Below are 25,566 nucleotides of genomic sequence, written 5' to 3'. Positions count from 1 at the left end.
GAAGAAGGGGGAAACATGTTGCAGCCCTTTTAAAAGGGTGAGTTAACTAACGAGGACTGATCTGGCAACCATAAGAAGGCCGAAAGGGCCAAAAGATAGTACTTAACTGTACTTAATGCAAAGCCTTGTCAGGTAAGAGACAAAACAAACAAAAGAATGTCAGATACCTTGGCCTGGAGGGGGTCAATTTGGTATGTACTGCACCAAACCACAAATTTGACATAACAACAGGTGTATACAGTTTTTATTGAGGGACGCCTGGCTGCCAAGATGACATCAAACACCTCCAGAGAGAGGTCAAAGATGCTCTTCTGTTGCTTCTCAATCTCCACGCATGATGTTCTTACTCTGACCTGAGGATTCGCTCCAGAGATTTGTATTTGTCGACTCCAGGAATGGGAAAGAAACCGAACCTCGGCAACAAATGTGAGCTGAGATGGTCCCAGCAAGGAGCCTTATTATGCTTGGCGACATCAAGTTTCATCTTGATGAGTTAGGGTGCTCCGTCAGGCGGAGCTGAAAGAAAATCCCTGACATCAGCATGTAGGAATGGTGCCTACGTAGGCCTTGCATGTCACTGCCGGAGTGGAATGGCACAGGAGCTTCTAAAACATTTCTGGATCTAGTCTGACATCTGAAAAATATTCATAAGGTGAGGGAATTTGCAGGCATAATAACAGAATGTGTATTGGTAATTTAATGGGGCCCTGCAACATGCTTTGAAATCTAGGTCTTTCAAAAAAGCGTATTTTAAACTGCAACTTTTACAGTAGCTTTAATTGAACAGGTTACAAAAGATTTTTTTTTTTTTTTTTTTTACAGTTCAATTTCTTGGGTTAGATACAAATTAAAAGTCTATTAGTTACTAATTTTCATGCTCCTGTAAAATGAAAATTAACAAGTTACTTGAGAAATACATCGATTTAAATTTAATAAGCATTTCTAGGAAGTCTAATAAAATAGTGAAAAACAGATAGAACCTACTTAAAACGCTTCTAGTTTACACAATGTTTTCTTAGAACACTGAACACAGTGAAAAGACAGCTGGTGACGGCCTCATGCTGATTTCAAAATGAGTTTTCTTACCAACTTGACAATTCCCATAACTCTTCAGCCCAATGGAACACATAACACTTAGTGGTGGTTCTTTCTGTCACTGAAATCGCAGATTTTAATATACCTGTACTAAAGTTAAACTGCAATAAAGAGTTCTGGTTTTAATTGGCTCTTGGAAAAGTACGCTTTCTACTGACTAAATGAAAACATCTAAAAACCCATTAAATTTAAAAGCAATGATTTTAAATCAAATGCCGTCTATCTACTTAGCACTTCGATTTAAGACGTGTTTCTTCTGTTTTCTAATAAACTTAATTTAGGCAACTTTTCATGACCTGCAGAGGGCGATTAAAGGATCAATAGCAGGTAAAATCACCATCAAAAGCTGTCAGACCTGTTAACCTCACTCCGACCCTTAGACTAGGGTCTGACCTTTGTATTTCAGAATTGCCTACCCTAGACTTCCTTTCATCCCTTGTTAAAATTCAATTTGTAGTAATGACAGGTGCAGAACATGTGCTAGGATATGGAAAAGGTTAATATTGTTGCAATTTAGCTACCATGGGCCGACGGTATTTAAAATGCGCACAACCTTTCATTCTGAAAGCACAGTTGTGTAGCAACCCACTTTCAAAATTGACTGCTTCTCGTAACTGCCCAAGGTAACAGAAACATAAATGAATACCACGATTTGAAGCGTGACAGGAAATGCCCGTTTCCTTTACCCATAATCAAAACTAAGCTACGCCTGGGTTAAAAGAGAACAAAATGCCCTCTCTACTCACCCACCTAGCTCGCAAACTGTAATTGCCTTTACGTGAAATTTGTGTTTCTTCAGTTCCCTACGAAATATGTTTGTTGAGTACTATAGAAACACACTATGGTAGAAACCTTATATATAATCTATGGGTACCCTGGCTAATCAAAAAACTGAAACAAGATGACAAAAAAGGCACATACATAAAAAGAGAGATGTACATTTTTAACCTTAAATATGAATTGGTAGGGGCTTTTTGGTTTACAGCCTCATGGAAAAAGGGTGAAGATGAGTTGCGTTTAGCGTTTTATAGGTAATATGATGGTTTCATTTTAAGTAACATTAAAGAATGCGGTGAGAGAAAATAGTCTTGCAAATTTTTTAATGAATGTTGAGGCTTTGCGCTTCTTTCAGCTTTACAAGAGGAAGGGGCGCGCAAACTCTTGAAAACAAATAGGAGATCAGTGATCTTGTTAAGTGTCTTTTGTGTAGGATCTGACCATCATTTGTACGGCGAACCATGATGCAGATGGTGAGGGGGCTTTGTCAATAATACCCTGGACATTAGGATCTTCTGTTTAGGTGTTTGTCCAAATTAAACATGAAGTTATGCTCTGTTTCTTGGGCCGCTAACAGTAGCAGGATTTACTTATCACATCTATGTCACAAGTAGAGCCTATGGATAAATCTTGGCAGAGGGCCTTTTTGTATTTTGGGTCGCTTCATAATCTGATTTGTTGGCCATTTTAGTTGAAGTAAGCCTTTTCTTTAACCCATTCGGTGATGACGGCCTGGCCATTCATCAGATGGTGCCGGAAATGCACTGGAAACCAGGCTTCCAGGAGAGCAGACTTTCTCTAGGTGAGTCCTTCCCTGGGAAGAGCGGCTGGGATGCGGTTCAGCAACCAGGCACAGGTGTGAAGGAAAGTACCTTCGTTCTTGGCATGGTTACCCCATTATCTGCCTGTTGTCAGTGTGTTTGACTGTGTCACTGGGATCCTGCTAACCAGGACCCCAGTGAGTATGCTCTCTACCTTCTAACTTGGTAACTTGTACCATTTTCACCCCACATTTGGCACACTGGTACCCCCATGTAGGTCCCTAGTATATGGCACATAGGTACCCAGGGCACTGGGGTACCAGGGGATCCCCATGGGCTGAAGCATGTACTATACCACCCATGGGGAGCCCATACAAAGTGTTCTGCCGGCCTGCCATTGCAGCCTGCGTGAAAGGGTGCATGTACCCTTTTTCACCATAGGTCACTGCACCAGGTCACTGTAAGTCAGCCCTATGACAGGCCCTCCTAGCTCTGAGGACAGGGTGCAAGTACCTGCGTGTGAGGGCACCCGTGCACTAGCATTTTCAAGGACTTTGTGAGTGCGGGGATGCCATTATATGCATGTACTGGACACAGGTCACTACTTATATTCAGCTATATAATGGTAACTCTGAACCTATGCGTGTTTGGTATCAAACATGTCCGAATCATACCTCAATACTGTTACCAGTATTGGAAGTATGATTCCATGCACTCCGGGGGCTCCTTAGAGGACCCTCAGCACTGCTCCTACTATGGTTTTCCGGGCAGCCCAAGCTGCTGCCACCCCTCAGACAGGTTTCTGCCCTCCTGCTGCTTAAACAGCTCAAAACCAGGAAGGCAGAACAAAGGATTTACTTTGGGAGAGGGGGGTAACACCCTGAAGACTCCCAGACTCGCTGATCAGGAGGATGATGGACGGAGTGCTGAACAATGTAAACACTCACCCCCAGTCACAGATCTGGGTTTAATCCATTGTTCTTTTTCTCACTGTGCCACCCCAGTTTGGACCCAGCCACATGCCAATCAGTCTTGACCCTGTTCCTCATGGGAACAGTCCAGCCCGAACTGCCAGGCCAGGTCCTCCCTGGACCGGAAACAAGCATCCTAGGACTGGTTTCAGGGTATCACCCTTCATCAGTAAGGCTAGCTTGAATCCAGTGGCACAGTGCGCACAGGACTCACGTCTGGGCATACCCTTCTCAATTGAGGCAACTATAGCAACACAAAAAGTGATGCTTTGACCAACATGAAGACATGTCACCAACTTCAGTAAAAAGGAGGCACGGGTGCTGAGAAACAGTTTATCTAGGAAGAAGTTGGTGTATGCAGGGTTAACTTAAAGCTCTTTCTGTGTACTGACTTGCTGATGCGACTGTCTTGATTGTCAGGAGTCTTAATGTGCAACATTAAGAGCGTTAAAACCAAACTGAGGTTCAACTGGGTGGAGACATATGTTGGAGGCCCTTCAGAAAACGTGCCACAACAGGTAACTGGAACATGGAGGGCTGAATTGGAAACCACAAAAAAAGAGAGATGGCCAAAAGATTGCCTTTAACTGTGCCCAGATCAAGAACTTGCATGGTAAAAGACAAAACAAACAGCAACACTTCAGACAAGGGTGTGGACAGAGGATCAATGTGTCTGTCAGTGCACTAAGCCAAACTTTTTTCAATGGTAGACGTACATGGTCTTTGCTGCCAACATGACTTCACATACTTGAGGAGGAAGATATAAGACTCACAACTGTCGCTGCTCAATCTCCATGCATAAAGGCTGCATGTGTGCAGCCTGCAGAACTCTGACCTGTTGCTGCGACAGAAGTCCCTTCCAAAGGGACAGCCTGATTGGAGGACCGATGTACATTCTCAGGAGTTCGGGTTACCATACTCTCCAATCCCAATGTGGAGCCAAAAGGATGACTTAAGCTTAGTCTACCCTGATCTTACTCAGAACTTGGGGAAGGACAGGTATCCGCGAGAAGCAGTATATGACTCCAGAGACCCATGTAAGTACAGACACGTCTCTGAGCAAAGGTCACCTTGGAAACTCAAACCTGCACTTGGGGTTCTCCCAAGTAGCAGAAGAGACATTGTACCACCTCTGGATGTAGATGCCGTTCGTGACCTGCAAGGCATCAATGATGACTTGGTCCACCCTGGCATTTAGAGACCAAGCCAGGTGCTCTGCGACCAGGAAGATGTACTGATGCTCCAGCCATGTCCAGAGGCGCAGAGGCTCTTGGCACAGGGTACAGGAACCCATCCCATCCTGTTTGTTGCAGTACCATATGGGGATGGTGGTGTATGTGAACATCTGAACTAGCCTTCCCTTGATGGAAGGGAGGAGGACCTTCAATGCCAAGTAAATTGGTTTCAACTCCAACAGATTGATGTGGAGCTCAGACTCCGCCATAGACCAGAGTCCTCTGATCTCCATCTCTCCCAGGTGGCTACCCCAACCCAGGAGTGGCACATCTGTCACTACTGTAAGATCTGGGTGGAAAAGGGAGAGGGGTTTGATGCGGACCCAATCTCAGTACATAAGCCGCCACTGCAGTTCTTCTCCTGTTCACTCTCATTATCTGGACCAGGTTGGAGATACTCCTCTGATGCCGTGCAGACCAAAACTTCAGGTTCCACTGCATAGTCTGCATATGCCAGGTGGCATGCTGTACCATCGGATGAAGGAAACCAGAGGGATGAAGGAAGCCAGCGGGATGAAGGAAGCCATGAAGAACCAAAAACCTCAGAATCAGTCTCACCAAATTCTCGATTACAGTCTGAAACATCAGAATCATAGCCAGAATAGCCTGTACTCATCATTCTGGAGGCCAGGTATGGAACTGCACTGTGTCCACAATGGCTATCATGAAAGGTAACGTCTAAGAGGGAGTTTGGCATAGTGATAGAAACCCCCAGTGAATGCAATAGATCAGTTGTACCCTGAGGGTCCGGTCAGTGACGACCACCTGGGGCGAGCACACCTTAAACAACCACTCGTCAATGTAGGGGAAGACTGGAACCCCTGACCTATGCAGATGGACTGCAACCAGTACCATCACTTAAGTGAACACCTCTGTGGCACTGGAGAGTCCAAAAGGGAGCACAGCAAAACAAAGTGCTCACAGCCTACCATGGACTGCAGGTAACGTCTGTAGGTCAGCAGGATGGGTACATGAAAATATGCATCCTGCAAGTCCAATGCTACAATCCAGTTCCCAGAGTCCAAGGCAGACAGAACCTAAACCAACATGAGCATTTTAAATGTCTCCTTTTTCAGGAATTATTTAAGAGGGCACAGGTCTAATATAGGGTGCAGGCCTCCATTCTTCTGCGGCAACAGAAAGTAGGGAAAGTAGGGGAATAGCATCCACAACCTACATCTGATGTTGCGACTCTCTCAATAGCACATTTGGCAAAAAGAGCCTACATTTCCTGACACAGCAAGGAGAGGAGGTCCTCCATCAGCCGATCTGAGACTGGTGGCTTGGGTGGCAGGATTCCCTTGAATGGATGGGCGTTACTGTGCTGAACAATTTGGAACACCCAGTTGTCCGAAGTTGTGGACTGCCAGCAGAACAAGTGGTGATTGATCTTAACATCGACCAGTTGTCCATGATGTTGCAAGGGCATATTATAGGAGTATGGAAGCTGCGGCTGTAGGTCAGGGTGGGGGATGGTGGTGGCGGACTGGGCAGATGTCTAGACATGGGATCCTATGAGGCTTGTGGGAGCCACGTCCTTAGCCACAAACTAACCAAGGAGTCTGCTGGCCATGGTGGGTAGATGGAAACGGACACGGGTGATAGCCCCCCATTATAGCCAGAGAAGGAATGACAGGAAGAATGGGGTTGGTGTGGGGCATGGCCAAGGAGAATCCCAATGGCCGGGTGGTGGCCCTACTGTCCTTAAACCGCTCGAGCTCTGAATCTGCTTCATCGTCAAACAGGTGAGTGCCATTTCCATAACGGATGCCTGGACATATCATGAGAAGCCAGTTGACCTCAGCCAGGCATGGCGATGAAGTGTTACTGATGAGGCAATCACTCTACCTAGGGAGTCTGTTGTGCCAAGTCTGCAGCCCATCATATACATTGCACCATATCTGTCCCTGGCAACACCCTTTGTTAGGATGGCTCGGGCCTCCTCCAAGACTATGGGCAACACTTGAGCAGTGTGTGTGAGAATACTGGCCCAAGAAGCACACTGATTACTGACTGCAGAGCAAGGCTGATGGAAGACAAAAATCTCTCACCAAAGGTGTCTAGCCTCTTGGACTCCATATCCAGTGGTGTGGTAGGGAACATGCCAGGGTTAACCTTGGAAATGGAGGCCTGGATGACCTTGGTCATTGGGATGGAGTGATTGTGGAATACTGGATCCCCAGGAATGGGGCGATGATGGTGGGCCATTGTCCTCTGCACAGGTGCGTCTGTGCATGGCTTGTCCCAGGTGCCAAGCAGGTGAAGGCTTCATTAAAGAGATTACGTTACATGGAGGTTATGGCAGGTTGAAGTACCTGTTCCAAGAGATTGGGTTATGACTGACACTAAGGGCAACGTAAAGTTCAGGACATCAGCTGTCCTCCGTACCACCCTGGCAAATGAATCCTCTTCCTTTTCAGACACACTAGGAGGAGAGACCAGGTCAGTGTCTGTTGAGGTTTCCAGACCACTGGTTTCAACCAGATCCTCACACCAATTATCCTCTGCTATGGTCTCCTCTAGGAGGTCAAAATAACCAGACCCGCCCCAATCTAATTCTCCACAGGGCTTGCCAACAAAAGAAAGCACTGTTTCCGATCTGGAGGGTCGTGGTCCAGTTGGAGCCGGAGTCAACACTCGATGACACCCGTCTGGATCTGTACTGGAGTCCGGAATTACAATGGGGTGGGCGGTGCCAGGAAAGTTGCCACTGGAACGGACACCAGTGGAGGTTGTGGATTCACAACCAGAGCCAGTCTGGATCCAGGAATGGAACTAAAGGGCCCAACTTGCGCAGACGGCAAACCATCTGGTAGAAATCTAGTCTGGGCACCTTCCGAACCCATAAGGGCCGAAGGGTTGGCTAAGCCAAGTGTTAAGTGCACAGCGTCATAGAATTTCTTTAGGTGGGGGGGTCTTTTTGACTCCAGGAAATTCAGGGAGGCATGAAGTGGACTTAGACTCATCTTCCGCAGGGAAGTGTGGGAGCGGTGCCTAGAATTGTGGTTTTGTTCCTGTGCCTAATTCGATGACGTGGACTAGTGCTGTGATGTGGAAGAGCATTTCAGGTTCTCAGTTTTCTTCTTCTTGTGGGACTTTTAAGATTTAGACCTCAACAACAACTGACAGGAGGGACTCTGAGAGCGGGCCTGAGGCCTTTTCTGCGGCCATATCTGAACCAGTGTGGAGTTGTCTGTACTGAGCAACCAGGAACCTTAAGATGCACTTTCGGACCGCCTCGAGGTTCATCGCATGGCAGTGTTGGCAGGTCTTGGAGTCGTGGTCTGGTTCCAGGCACCATATGTCAAAGATATCTACATGTGACAGGCTCCACAAGGTTTTTAGACAACATTCCTAATGCACACTGGGAGCTGAAAGGTCTAGTTTCACAAAAGTAAAAAGAAGTCAAAAAAATAAATGACTGAGGTAGTTCTTCCAGATTTGCGCTGATGGTGCAGAAAGAAAATAAATATCAGCCCACTGCGGTTGTGCGTATATAGACATCACAAGTCAAATCTGGTGTGGACAACACTGGCGCAGAGCCGATTGGTATACCCTACCAATATGCAGAGGCACTACTCAAGATTTACGCGATCCAGTATGACTTCTGGGGAATATTCTGTGGTAAGGAATATGTGGATAGAAGTCTCTGTCAGATACAGAGTTTATGATCGGCAGATGCTCGACTGAGAATACTAAAGTTCTCAGTCACATTACAGAACTAGCATCAGCAAAGCCAAAAAGTCTGAAACGTGCTAATGACTATAAGCACATGCACACACAAAAAAGTGCAAACTATTTGTGTGCTGTCTTCATGCAGCCTGCCTCTTTCTGTGTTAATTATTTTTTTTGTTTTCCCAAGTTTGTGGAGCAGCACCTCAAGTTTAGGGTGCACAGAGAATTGTTTTAAGTCTGTGCACACTGGTGCATGCCTATATTATACTTGTTAGGTTTCCGGTTTTGCATGGGGGTGGTTTGTTAGGGTCAGGATTTTGAAGGGAATGAAGACGTGGTCTGACCAATCTAACATGAGTGAGATACAGCTCTTTATAAAAATCAGGTCTGAAGTAGGAAGAAAATAGCAGTGCTGCAGTTCTTTATCATCCGACAGGAACGATTTGAGAGGAGATATCTCTGTCTTTTTCCCTAGCGGAGACTGAAATTTCCCAGAAAAAGAGATCCCAATTAGTGCTACAACCAAGAAAACATAAATAAAACTCTTTTTGTTCATAAGAGGGCAACACATGATGTCCATCCTCAGTGGTTTAGGAGTCGTGTTTGTAATCTCCAAGGTAATTGCTAGGGGAAGACATTTAATGAGTTAATCAGTTTGCATTTAGAGGACTTTTTGTGCGTAGAAAGATAGCCTATTGTCTGTTGACCTAGAGAGTGGCATGAAGGATCATCAAAGCTAACAGTATTGAAGGTAAAAGGTTTGGATGAGGGCAGATATGGAAGTTGCATTAGAGAACACATTGGAAACTGCTTTAGAGACTGCAGACCTACTACTGTTTAATAAAACAGCTTTGATGTGATGTGGAGGTGATGTGACACAAGTGAGACTAGGGCAGTCTTCTAAGGTTGCATGAGCAGAATTATTTTTGTGTTTTGTAAATCTAGCTCTGGAGAGTGGGCCAGATTTAATGGAGTTTAGTTTGAGACTATTGTATTTATCAATTTATATTTCGTGATTGATCAGCAGGGCCTGATGTTTGTGTTATTTGAGGGTTGTTTCGGAAAAGTTGGGGGGTAGAATCCCTCAGATGATCCTGAGATCATCCTGGAACCTGATCTGATTAGACACACTTTGTTTTAGGCCTAGCAGCTTCACACTGAATGCTCGTTAGCTCTTGATTTTAAGAGGTAGGTTTAGCAAGGCACATTAGCAAGATGGTGCCATGAAGTACCACTTATTAAACAGACAGAATAATGTAGTAAGGTGTCACAAATGCTCTAAAGGGAGTACATCAGTGTCATCTCACATTTGACTGATAGGGAAGTGTCAAATCATAATCAGTGCAACATCAGTATGAGTGGGTAAAACATTTAAATTAAAAGTGTGTTTAGGTGTAAAACTGTGCCGGTGCAAAAATGTTTAGGGGCAAAGTTGCCATTTCTGCAAGAACATTATCGTGGAGGCATTTTAGGTGTAAAAAATATTTAGGAAGAAAAATCACATTTAGGTTCACACCCACAGGTGCAAAATTACCTTTGTGCTAAATAAATAGGAGTGTGGTATCACAATGATGCAAACTATCTACGTAAAAAGATAAAATGTGATCCTGGTCCCTGAGAGAGTGGAGACATGGCTGGGGCTTCCCCGTCTGCAACATCGCCTCTACTCGCTGTAGATTTGGACACCAGCCGCAAAGCCATTAAGGATTTGAGGGAGGCAGCTGAGGCCAAGCTGGATGGCCTACATGTGGACCTCTCACCACTACAACAGGACCTGCGTGGTGTGGCCAACAGGATGACTGAAATCAAGACAAGGATCTCTGCTACTGAAGACGGCGTAGTGACCCTCAAGAGCCAAGTATTTACACTGACAGCCTCTGTGGCTGCCGTAGGCGAGCGACCAGAGGACGCTGAGAATCACTATAGGTGCAATAAACCGCCCCTAGTTGGGTTCCCTGTGACCATGGAGGGCCCAGACTTGGGCACCCTCCTTGAATCCTGGTTTAGATCATGGGTCCTGTGGGACAACTACCTAACTGTTTCGTAACTGAAAGGGAGTATCGGGCCCTGGCCAAGAAGCCTCCTCTGGCGGCCCAGCCTCACCCAGTGATACTGTGTGTACTTAATTTCCATGACTGCGACTCCATCCTTTGTGAGGCCCGCATTTGTCGAGATCTCTGGCATGAGAACTCTAGGGTACTGATCTCCCAAGACTACACAAGGGTGGTTCAGCAGCGGTGTCACTCATACAAGTAAGTCAAGTAGAAACTTCATGCTCTTAACCTCGGCTACATACTTCTGATCTCGGCCCTCTGCATTCATTTTCCAATCCTCGACCTACTTCTTCAACCCCCCTGGAGTAGGTCTGGAAGTGGGCTGTGGAAAGGCCCTTCCTGCAGAGCCTGGTGTCCATGGGTGTCCGTACGGGGCCGCAAAGGGGGTGCTCCAGGACTCGGATGATGGGGCCCACCCAGCGGGAAGTCGGAACTTCAGTGGCGGACGACCCAGATGCTGGGGTCCACATGAAGGCTCTGTGGCTATTTAGCTCCCTTGACAGTGTTCCTGACTCTCTGGCCTAGCCATTTCCATATCCAGACCACTCCTTGCTTCACTGAGGGACTGCGGCGAAGGAACACTGTCTGGTGACTCCTGCAGTGGTATTGTATTGCTTGGTTTTGTGGCCCCAGGGGTGTGTGTGGGGTGTGTGTCAGGTAAAGGGTTTTATTCTCACCTGAGCATGTTACCCTACTGACCCAATGTCTATCTGTCTAGCTGGCATTCGTATTTAGCTGAGTGCATTTTAGCTGTCAGGCACGTAACTCACTCTACGGGCTACGCTGTCCTCCGACCCCCTCAAGTTCCTTGTGCATTTTATTATTCTTTTTGTGATTTATGTTTTGCTCAAGAATGATAGATGCTTCAGCGGGAGACATTGGAGTGTGCGGATTTGTTTTACTGTCCCATGTTTGTTCTTGTGTTTCAGGTTTTTTTCTAACAAGTTCTTCATCCAAATACTCTTAAATTCCTGCTACAATTATGGGCCTTAATCTATATCCCGTCTCACGATGCTGGGTTCCTATCCGTAATGTTCATTGCGCTCTTCCACCCCCCATCATCTCATGGAACGTTAACGGTCTTCTTGACCATATCAAGTGAGCAGCAATCTTGCGCCGAATTAAACCCACAACCCCGCCGTTGTCTTACTTTAAGCATTTGCTGGGCTCCAGGTGCTTCTTTCTGGGCCGTTTTGGATGCAACAAGGTCATCTACTCTGGCTTTGCCATGGGGTTCACGTTTCTCCTACACAAGTCCTTTCCACTGATGGTCACCGAGGTACATATTGACCCGCTTGGAAGGTATGTGGCCATTGAGGGACAAATAACTTAATTTCCTGTTATGTTCCTCCCCCCTTATTGCAACCCACTTTACAAGCCCTTCGCTCTCCATTAGTGTTCCCTACCCCAGGCACTATCTTAGTGGGTGGGAGCTTCAATGCAGTCCCTGACTCTGGCCTTGATATTTCGGGCCCCCACCGCCCTGGCAGCGGATGCATGCCTCTCTACCGGTCATTCTGCTGTCGATGGCCTGAGACCTTGACTTGGCCCCTATGGCTGAGAAAAACGGCAAAGCCCTCTCAGGGCTCCAACCCGGGACAACGCGAGACACAGACGACCTCCACACTGAATACTATTTAAAGTTACAAACTATCTTGCTTCCGCACCTATCAGCCCGACATGTGGATGCGCTTCAACAGGCATCATTTCCCTCTGACTTGGACTGCGCCACCGTAGTTGTCCTTCCAAAGCGGGGCTCCTGGCAAATCAATGCTCCTCCTACCTCCAGATTTCCCTCGTCCACAATATTAAGATCTTTGCCAAACTCCTGAAGAACAGGCTACAAAGCACCCTTCCCTATCTTATTCACCCCAACCAATGTGGCTTCATTAAGTCATCTTTAAACCTGTAGCCGAGTGGGAGCACCACCCTGTAGTCACACACTTGTCAAGGGACCAGTGCCTCCTGACACTGTGTGTCTGGGTTTAAAGATGACTTAATGAAACTCGATACCCAGAGTGTGTATACGAACAGGGGTCAAATGCACCCGGATACACAGAGTAATAGAAGCTCTGACTTATGACAGGTAGGGGGCATAAACAAGGGGGAATCCAAGAGGTCCTGATGAAGGTCAAGTGACCCTGAGGGGCAGTAATAGCAGCAGAAACATGTTGACTGGTGAACAGGTACTGGGGTGAACAGGTAATGGTATCCTGCATGTCACCACCAGGAATCTATTTTTAATTCTGTCCAGGGGGTCCCTTAATAAAATTGAGGAGTGGACACCCATGAGATAGTTTTATGTATTGTTGAATGTTCAGAACCCTATTTTGTTTTGTATTGTTGTGTAGTGCTGTATTTTCCCCGCCCTTACTGCTCTATTCCTAACGTGGGTTTACGTAGGATTATGTTAGCAGAAGACCAATGATGAGGCATGTCACGATTACTGGGTGAGGGCAGTTTTTCTAACAGGCAGTCGCCCGCCCATAGGGGCGGGGAGACGGAGTGGTTATCTTGTCCCTTTTGTGATAAGTGGTAGATGTTTTGGGAGGTAGGACAAGGAAAAACTTTTCCTCTCACCCCTTCTTAAGTGTTTTGATGATGAAGCCCTCTCTCAGTCCTAAAGTCTGAGTCGTAATTTAGCCCTCTTGTTAGGTGAGTTCCACACAGCATTTAATACAGTCTCTTGGCCCTTCATGGATGCTGTCCTCCTGCAGCCTGGGATTAGCCCTAGGTTCCATAAGATGGAGTAGCTCCTGTAAAAGGCTCCTACTGCCAGGATCTGTGTCAATGGAATTCTTTTCTCCTTATTTCCGATCCGGCAGGGTAGATGTTAGGGCTGCCCGCTCTCTGTGTTACTATTCACCTTGGCTATCAAGCAATTGGCCCGCCTGATCCGTTGTGATGCTCAGGTCTCCGGCTGGGGATGGGCCGCCGGGCTTGAAAACTGGAATTCTTTTTATGCTGACGACATTCTTCTTTTTCTTGCCGATCCCTTATCCTCCGCTCCTCGTTTTATGGAGATTCTTCGCCTCTATGAAGAAACCTATGGCCTGCAATTTAACATGCACAAATCCTTGTTGGTGGAAGTTTCCAGGGACAAGGAGGGGTGGTGCTGATGCCATGATATACCGCTCAGGAGAAACGTTTTACTTTACTTGCATGCCCATGTCTCTCACCTGCCTGACTTGGCTATGACTCAATTTGCAGCCTTTGGCGGCTTCCCTAGATGGTAACCTGCGCAGGTGGCACCAGATGCCTCTCAATCCCATGGGCCACATTGCACTATTCAAAATGATGTGCCTTCCTCGCTACTTACACACTTTATCTAACTATCCTTATCCCATCCCTTGGGGATGGTTCCGTTCCCTAACTTATGAACTGATGTCTTTAGAACCACCACGTGGCATTCAACTCAACATGAAAATCCCCCTTCAATGGCCGACTGGGTGTCCCTGACATCTACGCCTACTATCTGGTGTTACATTTAGAGCCCATAAAAAGTTGTTCACTGGGTATGGGAAGATCCCGCATATCGCCTAGATCCTCATTTTACAGGCTTTGAAGGCCTTCTTCATTTGCTCTACAGTGGTCAACTGACCCTAACTACCCCATTGTGCACCCGCGCAGCACTAAAACTTACTCGCTGGAAAAGCCGTTTGACTGCTTTGATGCCCCTTTGGAGGGGAACCTGGCTTTAACAGGTGTCCAGCCACGAGGGCTTCATCCAGAGGGGCATCATGGGATTTGATGTAAATTAAGGGATTACAGGACCAATATGCTCTGCCACATACAGTTATACCGCTTCCTACAGTTGCACCTCACTTTGCAGGCTTACCTGCCCTCATTATCCCAGCTTCCAGAATTCAGCCCACTCAAAGCCAAAATTCTGATGGGCAGCTTGGGCCAGGAATCAGTCTCAATGATATATTGTTCTTTGGTAATTAATGCCCCTGATGCCTTCCCCTCTCTGAGGCAGAGATGGGAGAATTAGGTGGGTGAATTAAATGATGATGAATGGAGGGAGGCTTGCCTCGCTCTTCGGGAGCTGGTGATTTCCTCCCCCTTATGTATGGTTCAGGTCAGCTACCTACGTGCGACCCACCTGTCCCCAAATCATATACTGCATATGACCCAGTCTACATACTCTACCTTCGCCCACTGCGCTCTGCCCACTGCAGACTTTTACCACATGGCATGAAGCTGCCCTGGGTTACGTCCCTTATGGGATGGGGTTGGCTGTGAAGTATCAGATGTCTTGGGGCGTTCATTCGACCTGGACCCTAAGGTGGTGCTGCTGGTTGTCTTGGAGGCATTGGGGGTCCCCGCTCAGATGTTGCTTGCTTGTGGAAGCTCCTCTCGCCCTGCTCCCTGTAACAATGGTGCAGGGAAGTCGACTGGTGCGCCCGTCAGGAGAAGCTACTGTATGAGGCATGCAGACATCCCTAGAAACATGACAAAATATGGGGGAGGTGATGGGCTTTCTATTGATTACCATTGTGATTTCCCTTTTGGTGGGGTTGATGTTTTCTCTACATAATGCTATGCTACAGAATTGTTTTATGATTGAGTGCGCTGTACTGGATGACACTCGTTTTCTAAAATTCAATAATATGTATTTATCAAAAAAGAAAAGAGAGAAATTGTAGTAAGATGTCACGTAAGGTGGAAAACGAGTGCATCAGTTTGCTCTCACATTTGACTGACAGCACATTGGAATGCAAAAATCACATTTGGTCAACATCAGTGTAATAAAATTTTAGGGACACATTTATGTGCAATGTGACAGTGGTGTAAAGTAACAATTTAGGTGCAACATTAAGTAAGAATCAGAATAATATTGAGGACGCAAGTGGACACAATTATAAGTATAAAAGTACAGCTCACGCTTAGCTGCAAAATAATCCTATCAATAAGCGAATGATAACACTTGTGAGCATAAATGAGCACTGAAGTACATGATCACCTTGCTTCACTGTCCATGCACTAAGGTGGGCTACGAATAGGAACATGTTAGACTTCTGAACCCTAAAGCTCCTTTATGTCTTAGGTATGCTGTGTGACATAGGACTTGGATGGCAACCTAAATGCTCATTACACCTGGAGATATTTCTCAGTGTCACAAAAGAATGTTCTTAATACAATTATAATCTAACTGCCACTATGTTCTTTTAGGTTCTAGACTCTTGGTCTCCCAGATTTTTGATTTGGTCTGGAGTCAATTAAGACGATAATCATGTCAGCTTTTTCCACGCCGCCTATCAAGTAACTTCTACAAACTGAATGACCAGTTAATTTCCAAATATCTTTGGAAAGACAAAAATCCTAGAATCCTTCTCTGTCCATAAATGCTTGGGAAGAAACTGGGTGATGTTACGTTTGCGGACTTCTTCGACTACCATATTATTTAACAATGCAGGGTGCACGTTGGTTCCTTCTTAATTGTGTGGGACCACTTATGTGGCTTTCTCATGGAGTAAATCTGCAATGCTATTGGCTTCTTCCTTCTGTAGGAATTTCTCCCTCGATGGTGCTGCATGGCAAGAAGAGATTACATAACATGTTGACTTGTAGCCCTGCTCAAATCAAAGCAGCTTCCTCTTACCAGATGCTTTTAACAATAGTCAAATAAAAGGTTTTCTGTCTTTTATAAAAAGAGAAAAAAACGTGTTTACATTCTGAACAACATGCATGCTATGTCAAACAATTTCCGAGATGCACACTCATATGTTGAAATGTGGTGCTGTCACACAATTTCTTTTCAAAAGCCTATTGCCCTTTGGTTGTGAAAGGTAACATTCACATTAACTACATCGATACCATTCATTAAATTACCAACCTGATATGCTCGATTTATTTGGCTGGCTGCCCAGGCTGCATATTTAATGTTGTCTTTTTTCATCTTTGCACTTGCTTTGGGATTTGAAGCAATATGGCTAGCGGACTAGAAAACAAAAGAACAATTAACAGCACAAATACATTTAGATGGACCTCACCAGTCTAGCTCAGCCTTTCATTAAGTGTAGACTAGAGACAGCTTTACCAGTCTCTTTCTCACATCTAATAATGCATCTACAAAGCGAAAGAGGGGCAATGGGAGGGCCCCCTTCAGCCATTAGCTATTGTCAGCTCAAAATTCTAGAGGCACTGCTTGACTGAAATGTCATTCATGATGCACTGCATCTTGCTCGGACACAGCATCAACTATTTAACCGGTAATGCCCACAGATACTTCCACCTACGGAGTACTTCCATTTCAGAGCTTGGACAGTGAAACACTTATGCACTGAGGTAAAGGGTGCCTTGATAAACTTTATTTAAATGGTCTACTCCATATTGCATTGTGAGCTAGAGCATCCTGAGACATAAGAAATCTGGAAGGACTTGTGGCAAAACTGCCGCTGTGCGTGCTCGGCACATCATTCAGACGGATTAAGCAGACTGACCATGAATTACCAAATTAACAGATTTGCCTCCTCCTGCTTCCACATCCTCTACATGATCCGCAGAACCTTCAGATGCATTCCCATCAATACCAGGCCCTCATCATCAGCAGCCTTCACTACGTCAACGCACTCTATGCTAGCATCTCCACCCAGCGCCTCAAAAGACTCCAAACCATAGAAAACCCCATATTCATCCTGGAACCCCCCAAACAGACCCAAACCACCTCCCCACCTCAGAAGCCTCCACTGGTTCCCCATCTAGAAAAGAGGACAGTTCAAGATCCTCATGCACGCCTACAAAGCCCTACACAATCCAGGACCAGCTTACATCAATTCCGGACTGAACTTCCATCAACCCGCCAGACACCTCGGCTCCTCCTCACAAGCCATTGAGCAAAACCCCTGCATCTGTTGCAGCTGCAGTGAAGGTCGTTCCTTCTCCTACATCGACCCCAAAACCTGGAATGACCTGTCCCTCCACCTTTGAACAGCACCTGCTCTTGCGGACTTCAGAAAGAAACTCAAGAACTCTCCTCTTCGACAGAGAGTTTGCATCACAGTGCCAAACCCCCTAGGGGTGATTGTGCTGTGCTTTAAAAAAAAAAAAGTGCTTGAATGATTGATTGATACTGCTCTTCTTTTACAAAAGGAAAATAGAAAACAAATAAGAGAAAAAAACTGGGGCGGCCTGGGGCTCTTTAACAGAAGGAACTGGGAGTTGTGGTTCCAGATATATCGTAGGTTTCAAACTTGGAAATGATCTTCATTAATCCTGGACAAAAGACTTTACCTCTCGGAATGTGTCCCCACACAAACAGGCTATCAAGGGGCACAATAACCATTTTTACTGCTTGCGTGCAAGGTTGCTAGCAGAATTTTGCCCGGTTGATAACTGTGTAAATTGATGGTGTATGAGGAGAAGCAGTGCAGGTGCGCAGGACTTAACCTCTCAACAGAGTCCAGCAAAACCTGCAACAGTATTCAGTACACACAGAAGTAGCAATCTCCACAAAATGCAACACAAGCTTATGATGTCCGGCTTGTTGCTCTGCTGCTTTGGGCCAAACAGTGAAACGTTTTGTGCACTGAGTGCCCACGGTCCATATACACTTCACTCATCATTTGAGATGAACAAGTTACTTACCTTCGGTAACGCTTTTTCTGGTGGATACACTAGCTACCTGTGGATTCCTCACCTTGTAAATTCGATCCTTGCGCCAGCATCCGACGGAAAGTCTTCTTCCTAGCTGTCTACGTCGACAAGGACGTCATAATGGCACGGCTCCACGTGACTCCGTCTGACGTCAACGTGCCAATAAGAGGTCCTCGTCGGCGTACTGATGTCAGTTTCACCTCATTTTTTTCATGCCCTTAAGGCAAACAGGTGTAAACCGACCAAGAAAAATGATATTTAATATAGAAAGATATACGCACACAAAAACCTTGTCCATTTAAACCATATATTCTTGTTAAGAGCCTAAACACACCAATATACAACAATATGTAGAGAACAATCACTATATATATATATATACAGACATATATATATATATATATACATACAAATATATAAATATAAGAAGAAATATTAAACCAAAAACTGCAAGATAACTGTGAAATCAGGCAGGCAACGGGGAGGCGGGAGGGACCGTGAGGAATCCACAGGTAGCTAGTGTATCCACCAGAAAAAGCGTTACCGAAGGTAAGTAACTTGTTCTTCTGATGGATACAACTACCTGTGGATTCCTCAGCTTATGAATAGAGTCCCAAGCAGTACCGCACTCGGTGGTGGGTGCCCGCCTGATTACACCAAGAAATCTTGCAATACCGAGCGAGCAAAATTACCATCCCTCCTCATCTCAGAGTCTTAACAGTAATGTTTCATGAAAGTATGGAGGGACGTCCAAGTTGCCGCTTTACATATATCTATTAATGGAACTCCCCTCGCCAGAGCCGAGGATGCAGATTTAGCTCTAGTAGAGTGGACCCTGATACCTTCAGGAGGGACCTTTTTTTGCCAAAGAGTAACAGATCTTGATACACAAGATGACCCACCTGGAGAGTGTTCTTTCTGAACCGCTCTGCCCTTTCGCTGACCAGCACATCCAACAAACAGTTGCTCATCTAAATGAAAGTCCTTAGTCCTTTCTAGGTAAAAACTCAGGGCCCTCTTAGGGTCCAACCTATGGAGTCTCTCTTCTTCTTTAGATGGGTGGGGAGGAGGGTAAAACGCAGGAAGAGTGATAGTTTGCCCTATATGAAAAGGGGTGACAACTTTCGGTAGAAAAGCAGCCCTGGTTTTTAGAACCACATTATCAGGGAAAAACATGGTGAAAGGAGGCTTAACGGAAAGGGCCTGAAGCTCTCCAATCCTTCTGGCAGAAGTAATTGCGATTAAGAAAATGGTCTTCAAGGCTAAATATCTCAATGGACATGAATGCATGGGCTCAAAAGGCGAACCCATTAAGAATGTTAAAACAAGATTTAAGTCCCACTGAGGCATATGAAAAGGAGTAGGAGGAAAGCTATTCAACAAACCCTTAAGGAACCTATGTACAATTGGAGACTTGAATAAAGATGGCTGGTCCGGAAGGCAAAGAAACGCCGACAGAGCTGCCAAGTAACCCTTAACTGTAGCTATCGCACAGCCTTTCTTCGCCAAACTAAGAACAAACAAAAGTACATCTGAAAGATGGGCCTTTAAGGGATCTTTTTGGTTCTCTCCACATCACAGCACAAATTTTGCCCACCTTCCGGCATAAATAGATTTAGTGGAGTGTCGCCTGGACGATAGATTAACATCCACTACATCTGGTGGGAGAGAAAAGGAATTCAGGTTGCCCCGTTCAATCTCCAGGCATGAAGGTGCAGGCTCTGGAGGTGGGGTGTAAAACCTGCCCCTGCGATTGAGAGAGGAGATCTGCCTTGAGCGGGAGACGGAGCGGAGGGCACTGAGAGAGTTGAAGCAGGTCTGTATACCATACCCTTCTCGGCCAGTCCGGTGCCACCAAGATGACTTGGGCCCGGTCTTGACGAACCTTCCTCAAAGCCCGAGGAATCAAGGGTATGGGGGGAAACGCGTAAAGCAACTGGCCGGTCCAGGACAACTGAAACGCGTCCCCCAACGCCCCTTGCATCGGATACTGGAGGCTGCCGAATAACGGGCAATGCGCGTTCTCCCGAGTGGCGAATAAATCCACCTGAGGAGTACCCCACATCTCGAAGATGTGGAGGACTAGATCCGGATGGAGACGCCACTCGTGATCTAATGAGAAGTGACGACTGAGAACGTCCGCACGTACATTCAACACTCCGGCCAAATGATTTGCCATCAAGCAAATCTGATGGTCCTGAGCCGAGGACCAGAGTCGGAGGGCTTCTCGGCAGAGAAGATACGACCCCACACCTCCCTGCTTGTTTATATACCACATTGCGGTAGTGTTGTCCGTCAGGATCTGAACTGACTGACCGCGAAGAGAAGGGAGGAAGGCCTTGAGTGCCAAACGTACCACCCGCAATTCCAACAGATTGATATGCCAAATCTGTTCCCCTGGAGACCAATGACCCTTGATCTCCAGGTCCCCCAGATGAGCTCCCCACCCTAGAGTGGAAGCATCCGAAATCACTGTGGCCACTGGAGGAGGCAGTGAAAACGGTTTCCCTTGGGAAAGGTTGCCGTCCTCTGCCCACCAAAGAAGATCCGCTACAGCGTTCTTGGAAATCTTTATTGTGTCTCTGAGATCCCCCTTGTGCTGGAACCACTGTCTGCGGAGGCACCACTGAAGAGCCCTCATATGCCAGCGAGCGTGAGTGACCAACAGAATGCAAGAAGCAAACAGACCTAGCAGGCGTAAGACCTTGAGGACTGGAACTGCTGCTCCACTTTGAAACAAAGGAATCAGCGCCTGAATGTCCCGAACCCGCTGAGGCGGGGGTAGGCCCGAAACATTGTCGTGTCCAGTACTGCCCCTATGAACAGGAGGCGTTGAGAGGGCTCCAGGTGAGATTTGGGTACGTTTACCGAAAAACCCAGATCGAACAACAACTGGGTTGTCAGTCGTAGATGAGACAACACAAGCTCTGGAGACTTGGCTTTGATCAACCAATCGTCCAGGTAGGGAAAAACCGCTACTTCCCTCTTTCTGAGATGTGCTGCAACAACTGCCATCACCTTTGTGAAAACCCGGGGTGCTGAAGTAAGTCCAAACGGAAGGACCGCAAACTGGTAATGTTGCGATCCGACCACAAAACGGAGATACTTCCTGTGCGACTTGATTATGGGAACATGAAAGTACGCGTCCTGCAAGTCGACAGACACCATCCAGTCTCCTTCATTGAACGCCAATAGTACCTGCGCTAGGGTCAGCATTTAGAATTTTTCCTGCTTGAGGAACAAATTCAAAATCCTCAAGTCTAGGATCGTCCGCAACCGACCGTCCACTTTGGGAATCAGGAAATATCTCGAGTAACACCCCTGACCCCTTTCCTGCAACGGCACCAACTCTATAGCGCCCTTTGCCAACATGGTTATAACCTCCTGTTGCAACAACAGAAGATGGTCTTCTGAACAAAAGGAGGGACGGGGGAAAGGGAGGAGGGAACTCCTGAAAGGGGAGAGCATAGCCCTTTTCCACAATTCTAGCACCCACGAGTCCGTTGTAATTGACCTCCATTTCTGTAGAAAAAGACTCAACCTTCCCCCTACAGGAGAAGTATGACTGATAAAATGGGGAAAACTAGGGCTGCTTCTGCTGTTGTCCACCAGAGGAGGATGAAGAAGAAGAAGAAGAGAGCTGCTGGGCTGGACCTCTAGCCCTAGCCCTACCCCGCCCTCTAAAGGCACGATAGGGCGGATTGGCAGGTTGCTGGGCATAAGATTGGGACCTTCGAAAGGCAGAGCCTCTAACAAATCCTCGAAACCTACGAAAAGGTCTGTACGATGTAGCAGAAGGGGCCTGTAAACCCAGGGACTTAGCTGTAGCCCGACAGTCCTTAAACCGTTCAAGGGCAGAGTCTGCCTTGTCCCCAAATAGCTTTTCCCCATCAAACGGAAGGTCCATTAAAGTGGATTGTACATCTGATGAGAAACCCGAAGACATTAACCAGGCATGCATTCTCGTAGCCACCGATGTTCCCATGGCCCTGGCAATAGAATCTGTGGTATCCAGGCCAGATTGTATGACCTGCTGTGCAGCAGCTTGTGCGTCCAAGAAAAGGGACACAAAAGATTTTTGTATTTCCTGTGGCAGATCTTTTGCCATCTCCTTAGCAGAGTCCATTAGAGCATGGATGTATCTGCCTAGCACACAGGTGGAATTGGTAGCTTTTAGGGCCATGCTGCAAGAGGAGAACATTTTCTTTGAGGACTGCTCCATCCTCTTGGATTCCCTGTCAGTCAGAACACCTGGGAATGTACCGGGGGCAGACTTTGCAGAACATGATGCCTGAACCACCAAGCTCTCCGGAGTAGGGTGACGAGACAGAAAAACTGGATCTCCTGGGGCACTTCTATGCCTCCTCGCCACTGCCCTGTTCACAGCAGGAGATGTAACCGGCTTTTTCCATAGGTCTAAAATGGGCTCCGTCAAAGCCTCATTAAAAGGCAGCAAAGGGTCAGCACTGGAGGAAGATGGATGAAGAACCTCTGTAAGCAGGTTAGTCTTTACTTCTGCCGTGGACAAAGGCAAATCCAGATAATCAGCTGCCTTCCTCACCACCGCATGGAAGGAGGCGGCCTCCTCAGTAAACTCCCCCGGAGACACAATGTCCCACTCCGGGGAAGTATCTAAACCACTTGCAGTGGCAAGACCCTGGAAGTCATCGGAAGGCTCTATCTCACCTTCCTCAAGCCTTCTGTATTCTTCCTCCTCCAGAAGACTCAATGCCTTCCTCCAAGATCTAAGATGAATTTCCAGAGCCGGCGTTGACAAGGAATACATCGACGCCGACGATCTCGAACCCCGAACCGGTTCAGACAGGCTCCTAGATTCAACCGGCGTCGGTGCCGGCGCCGACCCGAAGTCGGCAGATGACCTTCTCGAAGCCGAATGGACGGAAGGAGATGGAGCCGGTCTGGATGAGGCCATCAATGGCGCCGGATGGCGCGGAGAAGGATTCAGTTGACATGCCTACGGATCCACGGTCCCAGGCGAAGGACTCTTGCCAGGGGAGACCCCCGACGCCGAACCACCAGTCTCTGCATGGCAGAAGGGCATGAATGGAGCAGCCCTGTACGACGCCGGCGAGCCCAAATTGAAAGCCAATGGCCCCATGGGACCCGCCGGTGCACCAGCAGGGGCCATGGATTGGAAAACAGCATACATCGCATTCAAAAATGCGGCCGGATCCGTCCCTGGAGTCGGGAAAGCTGGGTACTGCTGTGCAGATGTCTGCTGAACATCAGGATCCCTCGGCGCCGGTGAAAAGTGAGGACTACCTTGAGTGACCTCATAAACTGAAGGCGCAGGTGACAACCCCGGACTCTCCGGCTGAGGCGTGACAGTAGGACTCATCTCCCACATCCTCTGGCACCGTGATGAACTCGACCTCGATCGACTCCGCTCCGAACGGCACCGAGAGTCATGATGACGCCGCTTCTTATGTTTTTTGGGAGAAGCATGGGAGGAAACCTTCTTGTGTTCCTTCTTCTTTGCCTTGGCTAAGAAGAGCTTCGCCTCGTGTTCCTTCAGAGCTTTCGGATTCATGCTCTGGCACGAAGAACAACCTTCCACATCATGTTCGGAGCTTAAACACCAAATACAGTCCGAATGGTGGTCGGTCACTGACATCCGACCCCCGCATTCCCTACACGGCTTGAAACCGGACTTCTTCGGAGGCGACATTGTAACTTTGAGAAATCGTTACTGTTACCAACGGGCCAGGAAGAATAACCGTTGGCGTCGAAGCACGGAAAAAAGGAAAAACTGACGTCAGTACGCCGACGAGGACCTCTTATTGGCACGTTGACGTCAGACGGAGTCACGTGGAGCCGTGCCATTATGACGTCCTCGTCGACGTAGACAGCTAGGAAGAAGACTTTCCGTCGGATGCTGGTGCAAGGATCGAATTCATAAGGTGAGGAATCCACAGGTAGTTGTATCCATCAGAAAGTAACAAATAACGACTGAGACCTGTAGACCATGGCTCCTCGGTTCTCTGACATCCCTGCAAAGCAGGCAACCCTCTCTGCCACTTCAACAGGCTATCAATATTTTCTTATTTTAAAAATAAAGGACCTTTCACTAGCATCACAATCCATCATTTGGCATGCCATTCATATGTCTTTCTATGTAGGCTCTCCACAATGTGGCTTTGTCAGAGTGAAGTGTCCATATGATTTCTGATAGAAAAGTTCAAAGAGTTCAGCTATCACAGCCAGAAGTCTGCCTCTCTAGAAGCACAGTAAGCAGAGAAAACTAAAGAAGCTGAAGAAAGGTGTTTTAACTGTGCTGTATTAAAACCTGCCTAATCACTGCAGGCTAGCACCCTTCGTATAATCTGATCTTACCCTTTACACACTAGACATATCTGTGATTACCACACTGTGTGCATAAGTTAGGCCCCCATGGAGAAGGGCTGTACAAGTTTACTGCCTTTCCTTCAAGCTAGTGAAGAGTGAATTTCTAGGGGAGCCTTCATGTCTGAGTGTGCACAGTGCATTAAAAGCATGCAAGCATTTCTTTCCTTTACCATCTGGCAACCACCCATCAACATCCCATAACTTGTGTATGACCATAATAGTAGTACCTCTACCTTACCAAGCCCTTAGTAATATGTTAACCTCTGTCACTTCAAGCCTATTCCCATCATAAAATTACCAGACATACAAAAAAATGTTTTGCCAAAGTCTTCATCCAATGTTAAGGCTTATATTATCCTACATACAAACAACATTTTTAAAAAGCATAACAATTCAATACCGGTGAAAGTTGTTAAGAAAACAACCAATAGAGCATGAAAACTCCACTCGACCATTTCACACAAAAATTTACACATTTTGAAGGTGGTGGCAAGCGCTTGTCCAATCACCTCCAACAACGTTATTCCTGTCCATTCACAAAAATCTACTGATGGATGTGATAATCTAGTAAGATGTTAAAAGCTCTCACAGTGGGTCAAATAGATACAGAATGGCCGACTTTGCAGTGTTACAAAAATGAATGGAAGAAACCCCTTGTTTTTAGTTTGACGCCATGCTTTATAATACAGCTTTTTACTTCTACCATCTGCAATTGGAAAATGAGCACAATTCAATGCTTTGTGGCAGCTTGTGTTTCCAAACCGTTAAAAAGCAGTGTCAAGTTATGTATAGGAAAGCTGAAGAATTCTGCAGAATCTAGCAAGACCCAAGTGAGAAAGCACAGCAGAGCAAAGGACTAGTTAGTGAGATTGTCAGTTATGTTTTACACCAGGGATACAAAGATCAGGAGCGTTCGTGTCAGCCCACTACATGCTAGACTCTTCTCTGACAGGCTTGTTGGGACTAAGGTGAAGTCAGAGCAGACAATTTAGTCGTTGTTTAAAAGACTGGATATGTTGGTTCACAATCAGTC

At 46.6% G+C, this 25,566-nt stretch overlaps 1 protein-coding gene across 1 annotated transcript in view; it reads right to left on the bottom strand.

Annotated features, from left to right (window-relative positions):
- EMC2 (ER membrane protein complex subunit 2) overlaps positions 1-25,566 on the bottom strand; it is a 217,638-nt gene that overhangs the window by 12,772 nt on the left and 179,300 nt on the right. Inside the window, exon 10 of the mRNA XM_069220622.1 lies at positions 16,408-16,512. Coding sequence (XP_069076723.1) covers positions 16,408-16,512 — 105 coding nt within the window. The remainder of the gene's footprint in view (positions 1-16,407; positions 16,513-25,566) is intronic.

Source organism: Pleurodeles waltl, chromosome 2_2 (genome assembly GCF_031143425.1).
Source record: "Pleurodeles waltl isolate 20211129_DDA chromosome 2_2, aPleWal1.hap1.20221129, whole genome shotgun sequence".
NCBI classification, from domain to species: Eukaryota; Metazoa; Chordata; class Amphibia; order Caudata; family Salamandridae; genus Pleurodeles; species Pleurodeles waltl.
This window is presented reverse-complemented; position numbering and strand designations above follow the sequence as displayed.